This window comes from Crotalus tigris, unplaced genomic scaffold (genome assembly GCF_016545835.1).
Source record: "Crotalus tigris isolate CLP2741 ecotype Arizona unplaced genomic scaffold, ASM1654583v1 scf7180000018549.3470463, whole genome shotgun sequence".
In the NCBI taxonomy this organism is placed as follows: Eukaryota; Metazoa; Chordata; class Lepidosauria; order Squamata; family Viperidae; genus Crotalus; species Crotalus tigris.
In genome coordinates, this window is record NW_024097072.1 from 1,464,414 (window position 1) to 1,480,418 (window position 16,005).

The window sequence follows — 16,005 nt, forward strand, 5'->3', positions numbered from 1 at the left end:
GGCTATTTGTCAGTCACAATGTATGTAACATGTAAAGATGCCCCAAATGATCAAGAACCTGTGCATCTGTGCAATAGGTACATTTTTTTTTTTTTTGGCTTCATTTTAAGAGGCAGTCTAGGGGAAAATAACCTGTGTAAATTACTTGTACACCAAGTACATCTTGGTGTACATCTCTCTGTGAGCAGATGGGTGGTTTCTAAATCTGATAAATAAATAAATAAATGCTTGGAATGTGCTTGTGTAATTTAATTCTCTAAATATTTCTGCATCTCAACTAAATGTTCTGGACGCATTCACATGACATTCCCAGTTAGCAAGTAGCATAATTGCCTGTGTTTTACCTTAGCATGTTATATGAGCCCAGCTCAAATGAGATGTACAAATGTGGAGCCCTGGGTCAATAAAATGAAAATTTTGCTAATTCTGGGTAAAAGTTCTCCCAGCTCGGTTTCCGAGCTGTAGGAATGTTCTAATTCACCTATTTTAAAGGTTAAGTATTCCTTCCACACAGAGACTCTAAATTAAAGTTAAAGGAAGTGTTGCTAAGGCTCTTTGAGTAAAACAAAATTATTTGTTGGCTCAGATAGGTTATGTAAGCTGTATAAATAAAGCTCCCCACTTGTGTAACTCTTATTCTCCAGATTTGGAGCCAAATGTTTAGTATGTATGATACTTAAATCCTAATAGAGTTGCTTAATTTAGTTGCTTAATTTAGCATACTGCCATGGAGAAAACCTATCTGTTAAGAGTTGACAGCAATTGATGGCACATAATCAATTGTCAATAGACAGCCCCAATTAATCAAACTATGGTTTCAGAGTAGGGTGGGCAACTTAAGCATTAAATGCTTTTTTAGCTACTACTGGAATCAAATTAGCTCAAATTTTACGGTTAGATAACAGGAATCTTTCTACAATAATCCTCAGATAACCCAAATAGGAGATGGTGCTATCATATTTACTAGTAGTCTTTGGCTTATACCTACCATTGGAACTGGAATTTCAGTCGCTAAGCAATGCGGTCCTTAAGCAAGTCCTCAGGTGACCAGATCCAATTTTACAACCATTTTTACCACCATCATTAAGCAGATCATCATGTTGTTAAGCAAAGACTGGACAGCCATTTGTCTGAAATGATATAGGGTTTCCTTCCTGAGCAGGGGGTTGGACTAGATGACCTCCAAGGTCCCTTCCAACTTTATTATTATTATTATTAAATCTGATTTCTTCAATTGGAGAAAGGTCACAAATTGTGATCATCTGACTGCAAGATGACGCAACCATCATAAATGCAAGCCTATTGCCAAGTGCCGGAACTGGGATCACGTGACTGGGAGCAGCAGTCATGACTTTAAGGACATCTCATAAGTCATGTTTTTCAAGGCTGTTCTAACTTCAAACGATAGTTAACAGTCATAAACTGAGGACTATATTATTATTTTTTGGGGCTTTGGATACTGTTTGTTTTTAAAAGGAAGCTACGAACCGATTCCAATTTGGGACCTTTCCCCAATTGGACAAATCAGATTTGCTTAATAACATGGACATTTCTTTAATGATGGTGTTAAAATTGATGGTAAAATTGGGTCCGGTCACCTGAGGGCATGCTTAATGACCGCATTGCTTAGCGACTGAAATTCCAGTCCCAACTGTAATCGTAAGTCAAGGATCACCAGTAAAGATGATAGCAGACACCGCCATCTCCTATCTGAGTTATCTAAGGATTATTTTAGAAAGATTCCTGTTATCTAACCACAAAATCACAACACTTGAAACAGAAGGAAGCCTGCTTTCTAATGTCTTACATAACTCAGAAATATTTAAGCTGGTACTGACAATAGTTGGTGAAGGCTGCTAACAGAAATTAAAACACATGGAGTCATCTGCAAAAAATCTCTGTGCTACCATCAGAACAGCCATGCTACAAATGATAGAGAGACGGGAAGGGAGATAACAAAACAACAAATATTGTCCATCAGGAATGACGGAACTATGTGATCTGTCAGACCTCCCTACTTACAAATGGTTCGTTGTGCAGCAGCCAGCCAGGAGGATGAAATGGCACAAGCCTAATTTAATTAAAATACAATATACCCCACCCTAATGGAGAAACTGTAACCCAAGTATCTCCATTGCTCAGGCTGTAAACTGTGGATGGCGAATTTCAGGGGTAGGCCACCTTGGCTCTTTTATGACTTGTGGACTTCAACTCCCAGAATTGCTGAGTCAGCCTGGCTCAGCTTGGAAACCTCTCCCTTTCCCCTCAGCGTGGCTGGCTCGGGAATTCTGGGAGCTGAAGTCCACACGTCATTAAAAGAGCCAAGGTTGCCTACCCCTGGCCAATTTCTATACGAGTCCTTGACTTATGTCCAAACTTTCTATTGCTAAACAAGGCGGTTGTAATTGAAGTTGCCCTCGATTTTGCAGCCTTATTTTTTGGCCTAGTTGTTAAGCAACCCCTGCCATTGTTAAGTGAACATTGTGGTCATTAAGGGATTCTGCCTTCCTCTGTTGTTTTTGCTTGTTCAAAGCCGGCTGGGGAAGTTATAAATAATGATCACACGACGTCAGGACATTGCAACTGTCATAAATACAGGCCAGTTGCTAAGCGCCCAGATTTTGATCATATGACCATGGGGATGCTGCAATGGTCATAAAGGTGAAAAATAGTCATAAGTCACTGTTTTCAGTGTCATTGTAACTTTGAAACAGTTAACAAATGAATGGTTATAATTTGAGGACCAGCCGTACATTACGACTTAAGTATCACACATAAACTTCACCACTTACCTCCGAACCTGGAGAGTCAGAAGATACCCAAGCTTTGAGTGGGAGCTTTATTCCCACAGCTTGCACAGTTTATCTGAGCTAAGAAATAATTTGGTTTTACTCAATGAGCCCTTTTCTTATTAGCAACTCTTCCATTATATTTTCAAGAAAGAACTTAGTGTGTCAGTCCTGTATTTCTGCAGGCAGTAGGGTTGGAATCCTGAAATTCGAGAAGTGGTCCTCCACTTATAACAGTTGATTTAGCTACCATTCAAAGTTACAACGGCACTGAAAAAAGACCCGGATGACCATTTTTCGCACTGAACGACCGTCGCAGCAGTCTCATTGTCGCATAATCCAAAATCGGGCACCTGGCCTGCGTTTATGACCATTGCAGTGTCCTGGGGTCACGTGATCCCCTTTGCCAGCCTTCTGATGAGCGAAGTCGATGGGGAAACCTGGATTTACTTCACGACTTAACAACTGCAGGGATTCACTCAACTTCTGTGGCCAGGAAGGTCGTAAAATAGAGCAAAACTCACTCGACAAATGTCTCACTTAATGACAGAAACGTTGGGCTTCATTATGGTCGTACGCCGAGGACTATACGTATGCCTTTCTGGAAGAATGTGTCCCTGTACAGTGTCCCTGACCACAAACTGAAAGTTGGGGTATATTTTCCCAACTAACAAAGACAAATTTGATTTATTTCGCACGTGCGCCTGCAGAGTTCTGCATGTATCCTATTAAGTAGGTCTGTTTTATTCACAGTTTCCCCCAAAATCAAGAGATCTCTACGTTAGAACCAGTAACAGTTTCTTAGTGCTTTAGTGCCAGGCGGTCTTAGTCAGAATCTTTTTCAGGAAATCGTGAGTTCAAGCACAATAGCCCACAAGGGGATTTTCGACAGAGACATACATATATATAACGTGCTGTCTACTATTTTGATCCCCTTGCTATAGATCTGTTTTGTCTATATTAGTGGCTATAAATAGTTACCAGCAAACTTTCCTAAGTTCTAACACCCTCTTCCAGTTATCTCCAAGGGCAGTAATCTGGTTGCTTGTAAGGAACTATAAAAAGACCCAACAAAGTTCAAGAAATATCTGGAGAGATTGACATGAGCCATCAAGATGCTTGTTAGTGATGTAACAGGCAAGCTGAGTCATCCTTTAGGGGCAAAGTTCAAATTTTATTTATGAAGGACTAAGAGCTGGCTTGGCCAGAAGGTAAACGGTTCTTTCCAACTAGCTCCTTCTGTTTGGGACTACAGCACCCACAGGGAAAACTGGAAGAGAATCAGCGCATGGAGTAGGGCACAGTGTTGGGCTATGGCTGGAGAGAACCACATTCATCCCTTCCATGAACCCAAAGCTCATGAACTTGCCTTGAGGGCAGTCAGTCCGTCTCAGCCTAACTCACACAAATAATTGTTGGTAGGGACAAAACCTAACTTATTGCTAATTAAATAGTTTGAAAACTGCTATTTACAAAACACCCAGGTTATTCCATATGGAAGCTTAGTAGTCCAGTAAACTTACTTAGAATTGTTATACTTTCCAATGTCTTTTCCCATTCCTAAATGTCATGCTAACATACCGGACTGCAAAAATCTGGGTGACCACTAGATGGTAGGCAAGAGGTATAGGAAAACCAACTCTTTGCTTCCTTGTCATCTGTGTCTTAGAAGACAGAGAACCCAAGTAAGGCTATTTTCTAATTTAGCCTCCTGTTGTAGAAATTTGTATTTTGTGGGAGTTGATGGAGAAGTCCTTTTAATATATTGGTTCTTTTGGATCAGTTTTGAATCTATCATCCTATACAGGTAATCCTCGACTTACAACAGTTCATTTAGTGAACTGTTCGAAGTTACAACAGCGCTGAAAAAGTGACTTACGACCATTTTTCACACTGACAATGATTGCAGCATCCCCACAATCATGTGGTCAAAATTCAGACACTTGACAACTGACTCATATCTATGATGGTTGCAGCGTCCCGGGATCATGTGATCATCTTTTGTAATCTCCTAACAAGCAAGGTCAATGGGGAAGTCAGATTCACTTAACAGCCCTGTTACTAACTTAACAACTGCAGTGATTCATTTAATATCTAGGTAGTAAAATGGGGGAAAACTTACTTAACAAATGTTTTACCTAGTAACAGATTTGGGGTTAGTTGTGGTCGTAAGTTGAGGACTACCTGTACTTTGTAGAATGAGGATATAAAGAGAAGAGATTAGCATTAGGTATTTTAACCTAAATGTGGACCATCTTTTAGCTGAGCTTAGTAACAAGGCCAACAGAATGAAAAGCATTGTGTATACTCACAGTGCATGGTTCATCTTAGTTTTCCGTTTGTCAGCACTTTTGTCTCTGGTTCCCATCTCTTCTTTTGTCTCCTCAAGAATCTGAAAATAGAAGAACATGTACAGATGACACGAAGGCCTGCTAATCTCTGTCTACCTGTTTAGCCTTTGGAAGATGCTGGAAGATGCTGTAAAGCTAATGATCCTCTGATTTCACTAGTGGGATGGAAAACGCAAAACCATTTGGATTGTTTCCTGCCAGTTTCAGCATGTGCCCTTCTCCAGTATTCGAGAGAAGTAAATAAATAAAGCAAACAAACTGCTTGTGGTATGCTTGTAAATGGGACACCAACATGAGAGTTGATGGTAGAGCCAGCCAAAGACTTCCTGAGTTTCCAAATACGGATTTCTGCCCAATGTTTAATTTGCATTTATAAATCCTAGCTTACTTTTGTACTTTTCCCAATCGCTAACTTCTCAGCAGTTCGGTATCCAGTGAACAGTGGATGAAAAAGCTATTATTAAAACTAATTGGTAATTGGCATACACACCGAGAGAGAAATCACTCAAGACTCTTTATATTCAGGCTCGTAGTTGTTGTAAAATGGCTGAGCTTGACTCACCGTTATGACATGGAAACATCCGTGCAGTTTTCTTGAAAGCAAGTCAGAAGTGGTTTACTATTACCGTATCTTCTTTCAGGATGTATTTTTTTTAACCTATCCTACAGTTCTCCTATTGATTACTCATCCAGACCCAACCTTCCTTAGCTTCTAAACAAAAATGCAGCTCAAACACTGAAAAGCAGCTCTGATGCTTTTCAAAAACCATTAGAACAACAGTTCAGTGGTGGAATTCAGCCAGTTCGCACCCGTTCAGTAGAACCGGTAGCTAAATGTTTGTTGCCCAGGCCCAGAATGGACATCTAGAAGCAGCATCCACACAGAGAACCGATTGTTCACATATTTGAACCCCACCACTGCAACAGTTCCTCAGTATACCTAACCAGGATGGGATTCATCCATGATAAATCTTTATTTAACTTATATGGGCTTATAAACTATTTCAGAATGTCCATAGATATGGCCCCCCTAAATCAGGATGGCCACACTGTGCAATTAAAGTCTCTGTGGAAGAATGTATTAAGGAGATGGGTTCCCAGGAGGGATGGGATGCATTCCACAGGAGTTAAGAAGCAACTCAGTCCTGATATTATATGTTTCAGTCCTGATATTACATGTGAGAGAAAGAGGGACTAGTGCACATATTCTAGATGCAGATAACAGAGTCCTTAGTCTGGCAAGATTTTGTCTATAGATGTTAAAAACAAAGAACTAAGTTTGGAAGAATCACCACATATCATTCTTGGTTTGGGGTCTGACATTTTACCAGTTCTTTACATGCATTGTAAACAAGTTATAGCTTCAACCATGCCATTGGCTGCCATCTTGATTTTTTATTTTTTTATTTTTTGGACTACTCTCTGTACTGCTCAAATCTGAGAGGACTCCTGGTTTATCTTTTTCTCTCCAGTAAGAAAACTCCACAAAACTCCATAACACTCAACAGGCTGGTTGTAAGTTCTGGGATCTATAATCCCAGCCTATTTGGAGGGCGACAGATGTAGAAGGCTGAGCTGAACTATGGATTTGTTATGAAGTCTGAGCTAGCTAAATATAGCTATGGTGATACTATCTCATTTAGGGAGTGGATTGGAAAGGAAAAGCAAACAAGCAGCTCTAAACTCTGGTTTGTCTCTATGTCTGTGGACTAAAAAGCGTGGCTAGATCCACAAAAGAGTGGCTTCATCTGATGTCTCTGGACGATGAGCCACCACTGAATCTAACTATAGCCCTCTCCCATTGAAACCAATGAAGAGGATCGATTTCAAAAGCAACCCAAAGCTTGCATTCCAAGCGATCTGTCATAGGATAGCGGAAGATTTTCTCCTTCACCTCTCCAGTTGCCCTGGCAACCGTTTCTAAGCTATCCAGCACTGGGGATGACTGTCAGATGAGTCCCCCCCCCCTACACCTGATATGGAGAAGCAGTAGTTGACATCATACAAGGTTTCCATTTTGAAGGTTGTTGGCTTTTTTTTTTTTAATCTTTTATTTGGCTAAGCTTTGAGCAAATTCCTGGAATAGAATTTTGAAGGGGGCTGATGCTTAATTTTTAAGGAACTTTGTTTTGCATGCCAGCAAATGTACAGGTAGGCTTTCTCCAGCTCCAAAACTTCTGCCTAGGAAAGCTTACCAAAGCTAAAATTGCAGGAGGCAAAAAAATTAGAGCTTTGAGTCAATGACTATTCTCAGTCATCCAGGTAAGATTGCCTGAAGGTTGAGTCATGGCAGCTGGACAAATTTTTTTCTTGTTAGTTTGAGACCTTTTGCAGCTTCATCAGTTGGAGCAAGTTAGTCAGGCAGAAAATGTGCCAACTCTTTCTGTACCAACCTCAGGGGTTCCTTCCCCAAAGCTGGAGACTTGAGGATAACTTAAGTCGCTTATCCTTAAGTCTTCCAACAGAGTTGGAGACTTGAGGATCACATCTGCAATTCAAAAATCTCAGTTGGGGAAGTCCTTATGAGGATCAGCCCCTCCAAACATGGAATGGGACAAGTCACCACAGGACAACCTCAAAAATTCGATTTAATTATTTAAAGCAATTAAACAATTATTTTAATTTTTGTCATTCGGGTTTCATTCTGTCCCTCCTTCCGCATTCTTTCTTTAATGATTCTAGTCCACCATTTCTTTGATATTAGTGGAACTCTTTTTCCGCAGGGAGTTGGCCACGTCGAGTTGGCTGCTGATCCCTCCCAACAGCCCAACGGAAACAGACTGTATTCCTCAGTCACGTAAAGCTAAGTAACTGAAGGAGGAAAAGATCCGATCCTGTGTAGAGGAAACGATCTGAGAGTAACTTTGCCTCAGATTACTTCCGTTCTGCAGCTTTTTTTTTTTTTTTTTTTTGCATTTGAGGGACAGGTTGAGATTGCAGGCCTTCCTCTGTCTATTTAAAAAGGGTTTTCTTCCTTTTAGTAAAGACCATAAGTTGGAGGTTTTGAAGCAAAAGAGGACTGGCGCTGGAAGCCCCAGTAGGTCGCTTGGTGGGCAGTTCTGCAGATTTTGCATAAAGCTCTCGAACAAAATAGGGAGTGTGTTGCATCAGCTCCTAAAGCAGAACAATGTCAGGACTGGGTGTCATTTTCCAATCTAGAGGATTTGGTTTAGACAGAACGCCACTGCGTAACTTTAAGCAAGTCTGTGTGGACTAGTCTACCTGCTGAGGACTTCTGAGGACTCTTTTTCAGAGTTTTGAGAAGGGGAAAAAAGTGATAGAGAGCAGGGAAAAAGAAGCCCATCCCTGTTAATAAGATAAGATAAGATGAGATGGGATGAGATGAGGCAAGGCAAGGCAAGGTGAGGCAAGATAAGATAAAAGATATAAGATAAGATAAGATATAAGATAAGAGATAAGATAAGATAAGATAAGACATAAGATATAAGATAAGATAAGGCAATGCAAGGCAAGGCAAGATGATAAGATAAGATAAGATAAGATATAAGAGAAGAGAAGAGAGAAGTGAGAAGATAAGATAAGATAAGATAAGATAAGATAAGATAAGATAAGATAAGATATATTGTCATTTTTTTACTGTGGGCACAACGGCACGCATCAAAAATGAAATTTAGTTGCCCGCTCTCAAAGTGAAACACATACATGACACACACCTAAGCATATTATATACAACATGTGTACAGACCCACACCCCTCCATATACATAACAAATAAATATTAAATATTGTCCATCTTGAATATATAACGGAAGGAGGAAGCTTGAGAGTTCGCAAGGTTAATGCGGTATGGAATGAAACTATGGCTGAATCTGGATGTTCTGCCACGGATACCATGAAGCCCCCTCTTCCCAGAAGAGAACAAGGAAAATGTTCACATTCGCTCCAGAAATCTGAGGGTAAAGAAGATTATCTCATGGGATTTATTCACATGTTTGCTTGGTTGATGTAATCTGTGGCTAAGAATATAAAATAAACTGCAGCCAGCATTTGGAAAATAAATAATTTAAGGTTCACACCACTCAAGTCACAGGGATCATGATCCCTAGTTCTCAAGCACTTGGCAAATATACCTTTAATTCTTTATAAGCATATCTCAAAATACAGGGCACCTGAAATAACACTGATTATATAATCCAGAAATGCCACTGTATTTGTTCTTCTCGGCTTTCTGCATTGCCCTAGCTCAACATAGTTACATAATTTGGAGGGTTTTTTTTTTTTTTTTTTTTTTAGGAATCCTTGCTAGGATTCTACTTTAGTATTTAAATGACTGATCAGCTTAATGTTAGAAACAAGCTTATCTCTCTCTTTTTTAGTTCTAGATTGTATCGGGGATGGAAGGAGAACCTCAATAGATAATGTACTCCTAACAGAATAGAATCTGAGGAATGTATTTTGAATATGAAGCAAGAAACAAAGTCTCTTAACAAGAGAGGAAAAATTATGCAGTTATTATGTTAATCTTCTCCAAACTGATCCTGCCGCCCCCCCCCCACCCCGTGGTTCCCAGCCAACATAGTTTTGCCATCAGGGGCCACCCTTTAATGAACTCTTCGTGAACACTTCTGAACAGGAGATTATTCACCGGTTACCTACAGCCATTATTTTTCAACCTTCTTAACTTGAAGGTATTAGGACAGTGGTTCTCAACCTGTGGGTCGGGACCCCATTTGGGGTCGAACAACCATTTCACGGGGATCGCCAAACAATGCAGTCCGCCATTTTTTTCCCCTTTTCCTTAGCTGTGCTACTCCCTTTTATTCTATTGGCTTTTGAAAGCCAATAGAATAGACTCTCTTGAATAGATCTAATTCTGTTGGCTTTCAAAAGCCAATAGGAATCGTCCAGGCTGTCTCTGCCCTGCTGAGCCTGCCAAAAGTCCCATTCTGCAAACGGTGCTGCACCAGTTGAGTAGTCCTCGACTTACGACCGGTTGAGTAGTCCACGACTTACGACCGGTTGGGGGTCGCGGCATTAAAAAGGTTGAAAACCACTGTATTAGGACTTCAACTCCCAGAATGCTTCAGCCAGCAGGGGAACCAGGCTGGGAATTCTGGGAGTTGAAGTCCACACATCTTAAGGTTGCTAATATTGGAAAACACGGATCTAGCGATGGATTCCCTTCTTCACATTTTGCTTCTGAGTTATCAAAATGGGAAGATCATGCAGAATTATGCCAGATTCTAATGAATTCAGTGTCTGCTTTTCTACCACAGATTAATCTGTGTTAACAAAACTCAACTGTTAACATGCTATTCCCCCCCCAAAACCCCACAAGATAGCGAGTCTATGCCATACTCTAACCATACTATGCAGCTTATCAGCCATCGTCCCTGATTACAGAGCAGGTATACAAGCAAGCAAATGTGGAATATCGGCCGATGGCTGTAGCAATTGGAATGAAACAGTTATAGGCCTGACTTTCCACTGTATCTGAGCTTCATACAATATTCACAGCCTCATACAGTATTAAGAGTTGCTGGTGCTACATAAAAAAAAAATGGAAAAAAAATGTTCTGTATGGACTTGGGGTTGCTTTAAATAGCAGATCCTCATTGTTTCTCAGTGGCGTCCTGCTGTTTTCTCTCTTTGCTGCTTTATTAGCAGGAAGAGTTGCACAAAAATAGGATCCTATTACCCCAATACTTCACACTTTTTATTTTTCAAGTGCCTTGCCATGCATTCATTTTCACCATGCATTCATAAAGACGTTAAGTGTTATCAATGGCCTCATTTCTTTTCTTTTTTTCTTTTTCACATTTTTCCAGTGGAGAATACTGCACTGCAGATAAGCTAAAAGCTTTCAAAAAAAAAAAAAAAATCACAGCTTGACTTTAAGAAATATTTCTGACTTCGTACGTATCCCTGTGAGTTCTCAGGAAGCCACTCTTTTTGCTGTTTCTTCATCTAATTCCAAATAGAATAATAGGATTTCCTTTCTCATTTCCTTTTGTCATAATAAGCTCTTTTAATATTTGTTGTTTGTGGGAAGTATTTGGTATATATAATATGCTGCAAGTGATCCTTGAGCAAGGAAGAATCTTTTTTTTAAAAAAATTGTAAACCTATTTGATTTGAAACAGCAAAAAATTGTGGAAGTTAGCATCCTTTGATCAACCAGCCTTCTATTTTGCTCTTATTGTATCTCTGCTAGAACATGTTTCTTAACAAAGCCTAACCTTTCATAACCTGACCTTTCACGAAACAGGTAAGTAAAAGGGGAATTACCTGATAGTACATGATAAGGTAATTGGAGATCCCTTTCTTTTTTTAAAGGTTATTCCGGTAAAACCTGTCTTTTTTCTTAGACAGAAAATGACATTATCTTTTCTCCTACAGATGTTTAAAATCTCAGTTAACATTTTTCCTAAGTAGCCTGGGCAAGGGGTTCTTGGAGATGTAGTTCAGAAATTCTGGAGTAACTCACCTTTACTTGATTTTGATATACATCCTGATATCCAGGTGAGAAATATTATTAACCCCATGTTTGTGCTCTCCTTGTCTCTGACATCTACAGCCATGCTGTCTTTCAGCCTGTTCTAAATTTCCTTGGGGGCTGTTTTTATCTCAACCTTTCCTTGGAAAGTACCCCCATAAAGTGCTGGCATACAACTTCAGCCATCAATAGACACAGAAAGATAAACTACATTTACACACCATTCAAAAGAGATAATAAAAAAGCTAAGGAAGAAACAACAACCAGAACAGATTTTGTCCAGCAACCAATATCCAGAGAAGCGGGGATTAACACCAGACAAACTATCATGGAAAATACCCTAATCAAGGTACTACCAAAAAAGAAAACCACACTCCACCAGCATTGGCAGGGCAGAAAAAGGAGCAAACCCCACACTCACCAGCACTGAAGGTGTGACCTATTCAGGTAGAGAAACATCTGCAAACAAGCGACCAAGCTCAAAGAACAGCAAGGACTCCACGGTTCAACCCTGCGCTACAAATATTCTCTTCTATTGCAGTACAACTTCCCCAGACTAGACGCTCTATATTCCAAAAGCTTGCAAAAGCATTGGGTTAGAGACGTCTAGTCTTCCTGATATGAATTTTCATCAGAAAGTTATTTCCAGGATGGAATGCTGAGCATCTTGGGACATATAAATAAACATTGCAACCGATGGAAACCTTTTTTTTTTTTTTTGGTATCACAAGTAGACTTTGTTTTTCCATGCTGATGGCTGAGTCAGAAAGCAAGACTCGACCAACTGAGGGGTAGTTCTAAGATGCCACAGATAGTTTGGCAAGAGGAAAAGAGAGGCTAACATTCCTGGAGGCTACCTGTTGTGGGAAGAGTTAGACCGGGAGGCCAAAAAGAGAGATCTCGAAACAACATTTCTATAGATTACAAAACGAACCTTGTTCTTCCCAACAGCTGATTTGATGCTGTTGGCGGCTGTGTGCTCCTACAGAATTATCTTCTCTATTCCCTGGTATTAGAAGAGAGCTCAGGTCTTATGACTTGGCATATTTTTTTTATTAAAAGTTTTACAAATTTCATACAATATAAACCCCTCCCCCCCTTCCCAGAGCTGATTACAGCGTAACAAATAAACAAACATAATCTAACTAACATTAACCAATTATACTATCAATCAAAACCATAACACACTTTAACTCCTTTTCAAAACAAATGTTAACAAATTATAAACTCAAATAACAATATAATTAAAACTTTTAATATTTATCTAAAATCTACTCATATGCAAGAATACTTTTCAGTTTCATATCTTTTTTGAATGTAATCAATCCATCTTCTCCAAACCATAATATATTTTTCTTGTGAATGGTCCTTTAAATAGGCGGAGAGATGACTTGGCATAATTTTACGTAGACAGAGTTTCAGCGCCTGGGATATCAGCCCAGAATTGTCTGTTTGAAGAACACTAATTACATTTTTTTTTTTAATCCAGTCCTTTCTGGCAACTGTAAACAATGTAGCATGGGAGGCATAAGGCCCTGGGGAAACAGAATTACTAGAAGTGTGTCTTGTGGAGCAATCGTTACTCAGTCTTTGCATCATGTTTGTTTGCGCCCTCTGTTGTCTTGCTTCTACACCCCTGCAATTGCCCTCTTGTTCACACCAAAACCATCTGAGAAGTTTAGAGGCACTAGAATGCTTTGGAAAGAAGGAAGCCGGGAAATGTACAACAGGAAATGTACTACTTCAGTCGGGAAATGTAGTAATCTAAGTAATCTAAGAGGTACCGTGTCAACCTAAGGGACACCTATTTCTCCTATAGCAAGGAGAGTTGAAGTCCATAAGTCTTAAAGGTTGTGAGGGTTGGACAGCCCTGTCCTATAGGATGTTGCATCTATGAAGATGGCGACCTTCCTGATCGTTACACAAGAACTTACACGATTTCATATTTTTGCAGCTTTCTCTTCATATTTTGAAAAATGACTGTAGTCAGCCACAATCCGGACCTTCAGCTAGAAACTCTACAAAATGGACATGGTGCTTTATGGATTTTGCTGTAACCTGACATTCTCCAAATGAGTTGGAACTACAATTCTCAAATTTCTTAGTCTCTGTGGCTAGTTCTGAGAATTGCAGCCTAAAGCTGGTGGCTGCTTGGTCAAAGAAAAGCAGATTTAGACTTTAGTGTTCTGAGAAAGCACTTTCCAAAGATGTGAGTTACCTTGAGAGCTGGGGTCAATGGTAATTGTAGTCCAGCATTTCTAAAGAGATCATATTGAAGATTGCTCAGAAATTAAATCTACCAATTCCCTGACTGGTTGAATCTTAGATCAAGGCCTTCTTCATTAAACCAATTTTAAGCCGTGATTTATTAAATTAGCACAAGAGATTCAATCAGATGCTAAGAGATTCACACAAAACACTAGCCCTTTACAAACATTGAAATCATGGCCATTTTATGCTTACCAAAGAACTTTTTGTCAAAAGCAATCAATAATAAAATGTTGTAAGCAACAATGTTTACATATAATATGAAATATGCACTACTGGTAGCGGTATTATATTCTGTGTAAGCTAACAAGAGCCTTTTGGTTGCAGGAAAATGAAAAATGAATGAATGAATAAATAAGAAAGAAACAGAATTTTCACTCCACTGTCTGCTAATAGACAGGACAATAGATCATTAATTTGATGTTAGGCGCCTGGTTTTTAAACATATAAGTAGTCCTAGACTTACAATCATTTGTTTAGTGACCATTCAAAGTTACAATAACACTGAAAAAAATGAATTATAAATGGTCCTCACACTTATGACCATCGCAGAATCCCTGTGGTCACATGATCAAAATTCAGGTACTTTACACCTGGCCTGTATTTATGACAGTTACAGCATCCTGGGGTAACCATTTGAGATCTTCCCCAGCCAGCTTCCAATAAGCAAAGACAATTGGGGGGGGGGAGCTGAATTCACTTAATGGCCACATGATTGACTTAAGGACTGCAGTGATTTGCTTGACAACTGTGGCCAAAAGGTCATAAAATCAGATGCTACTCGCTTAATAACTGCCTTCCTTATCAACAGAAATTCTCGCCCCAGTTTGTGGTTGTAAGTCAAAGACTATCTGTATGGGGGAACAATTCACTACCTTGTTCCCAGACATCTAGAGAACATCGTAAGAATAAACTGGAACAAACAATAAAGAACAGGAAGACAATAACAGAATGAGCGACGGATCATTTAGTCCAGCTTTCTAGCCGAAGCAGAAAACTGAATCCTGAAACTTTCCAACAAAAAAGGTCAAAGCAATCCCAGGGACAAAAAAAGAAGATGGGATCTTCTTTGTGACGGTGAGCATCTGTTGGGAAATATCCAAAATTTAAAACAGTCTCCCATAAGCCAAGGTCTTCCAGACCCATCACACTACAACCCCTATGATACCCATCAGCATCAACAACTCCTCCCTTATAACGGAGGATGCAAATATTCCAAAGAAGGAACACCTTTCCAGTATTCTAGTTTGAACACTGCTTCAAATTGTGCGCTTCACCATACAAAAAAAAAAGAAGAAGAAGAAAAAGAGCATGCCTCAGGTAGCTATAATTCTTACAATTTCTGTTTTCTTACAAGGGGAAGCCCCAAGAGATTTGCTGCGAAAGCCACAGGCGTTACCTGTACGACAGTGCTCCGAGGCACGGACAATGCCTCTTTCTCTCTTCTGGATCTGTCTCTGGGAATCTGAGGCCCAAGCTCCAAGATCTTGGAAGTTCTAACTGGTGTGAGCAGGCTAGTGTAATTTATAAGTGTTCCACTCACCCATGTGATCTGAGCAGATGCCATAAGGCTGAGAATTTTTTTTTTCCCAGGAGATGAGAAGGAAAAAAAATGGCTGGGAACTAAAACCTGTTCAACCACACTTGTGGCTTATGCTCAGTAGAAAGGAATTTTCCACTAATAGGAGTACACATGTGTTTACAAACTGCCCGGCTGTCTGAATAGGCGATGGCAGACAGGATTCAAGATTAGGCAGAAACACGAGGAACAGTTCCACTTCGTTATGTGTAAATGTTCAACGCAGCTTCCTGAGCGCTTCTATTTCCACTAAAGAATATATTTTTGGTGCTCACCGATCTGGACTCAAAAGCTGAAAAGGCAACAGTTCTCAGGGTGTTCTTTGTATCCAATGGACGGTACAAGAAAAGTGCAATTCTTCCCATATTTTGCTTTAGGCCAAATGGGAAATGTTGTCACGCATATCATGTGCACAGTTTTAATATACAATTTTTCCTCCACGCAGTGCAGATTTGTATCCTTTCTTAGCATAAGGTTTATGGATAGCCCTTGACTTATATCCATTCATTTAGAAACCGTTCAAAGTTACAACAGCACTGAAAAAAATGACTTATAACCAGTC

At 39.7% G+C, this 16,005-nt stretch overlaps 1 protein-coding gene across 1 annotated transcript in view; it reads right to left on the reverse strand.

Annotated features, from left to right (window-relative positions):
- The window catches only part of RHOBTB2 (Rho related BTB domain containing 2), a 38,140-nt gene extending 22,728 nt beyond the window's left edge, over positions 1 to 15,412 (reverse strand). The window contains exons 1-2 of the mRNA XM_039354229.1: positions 15,264 to 15,412; positions 5,102 to 5,181 (exon numbers count right to left, since the gene is read on the reverse strand). Of these exons, the coding sequence (XP_039210163.1) occupies positions 5,102 to 5,157 (56 nt within the window). The 5' untranslated portion in view covers positions 5,158 to 5,181; positions 15,264 to 15,412. The remainder of the gene's footprint in view (positions 1 to 5,101; positions 5,182 to 15,263) is intronic.
- Between the last annotated feature and the right edge of the window lie 593 nt (positions 15,413 to 16,005).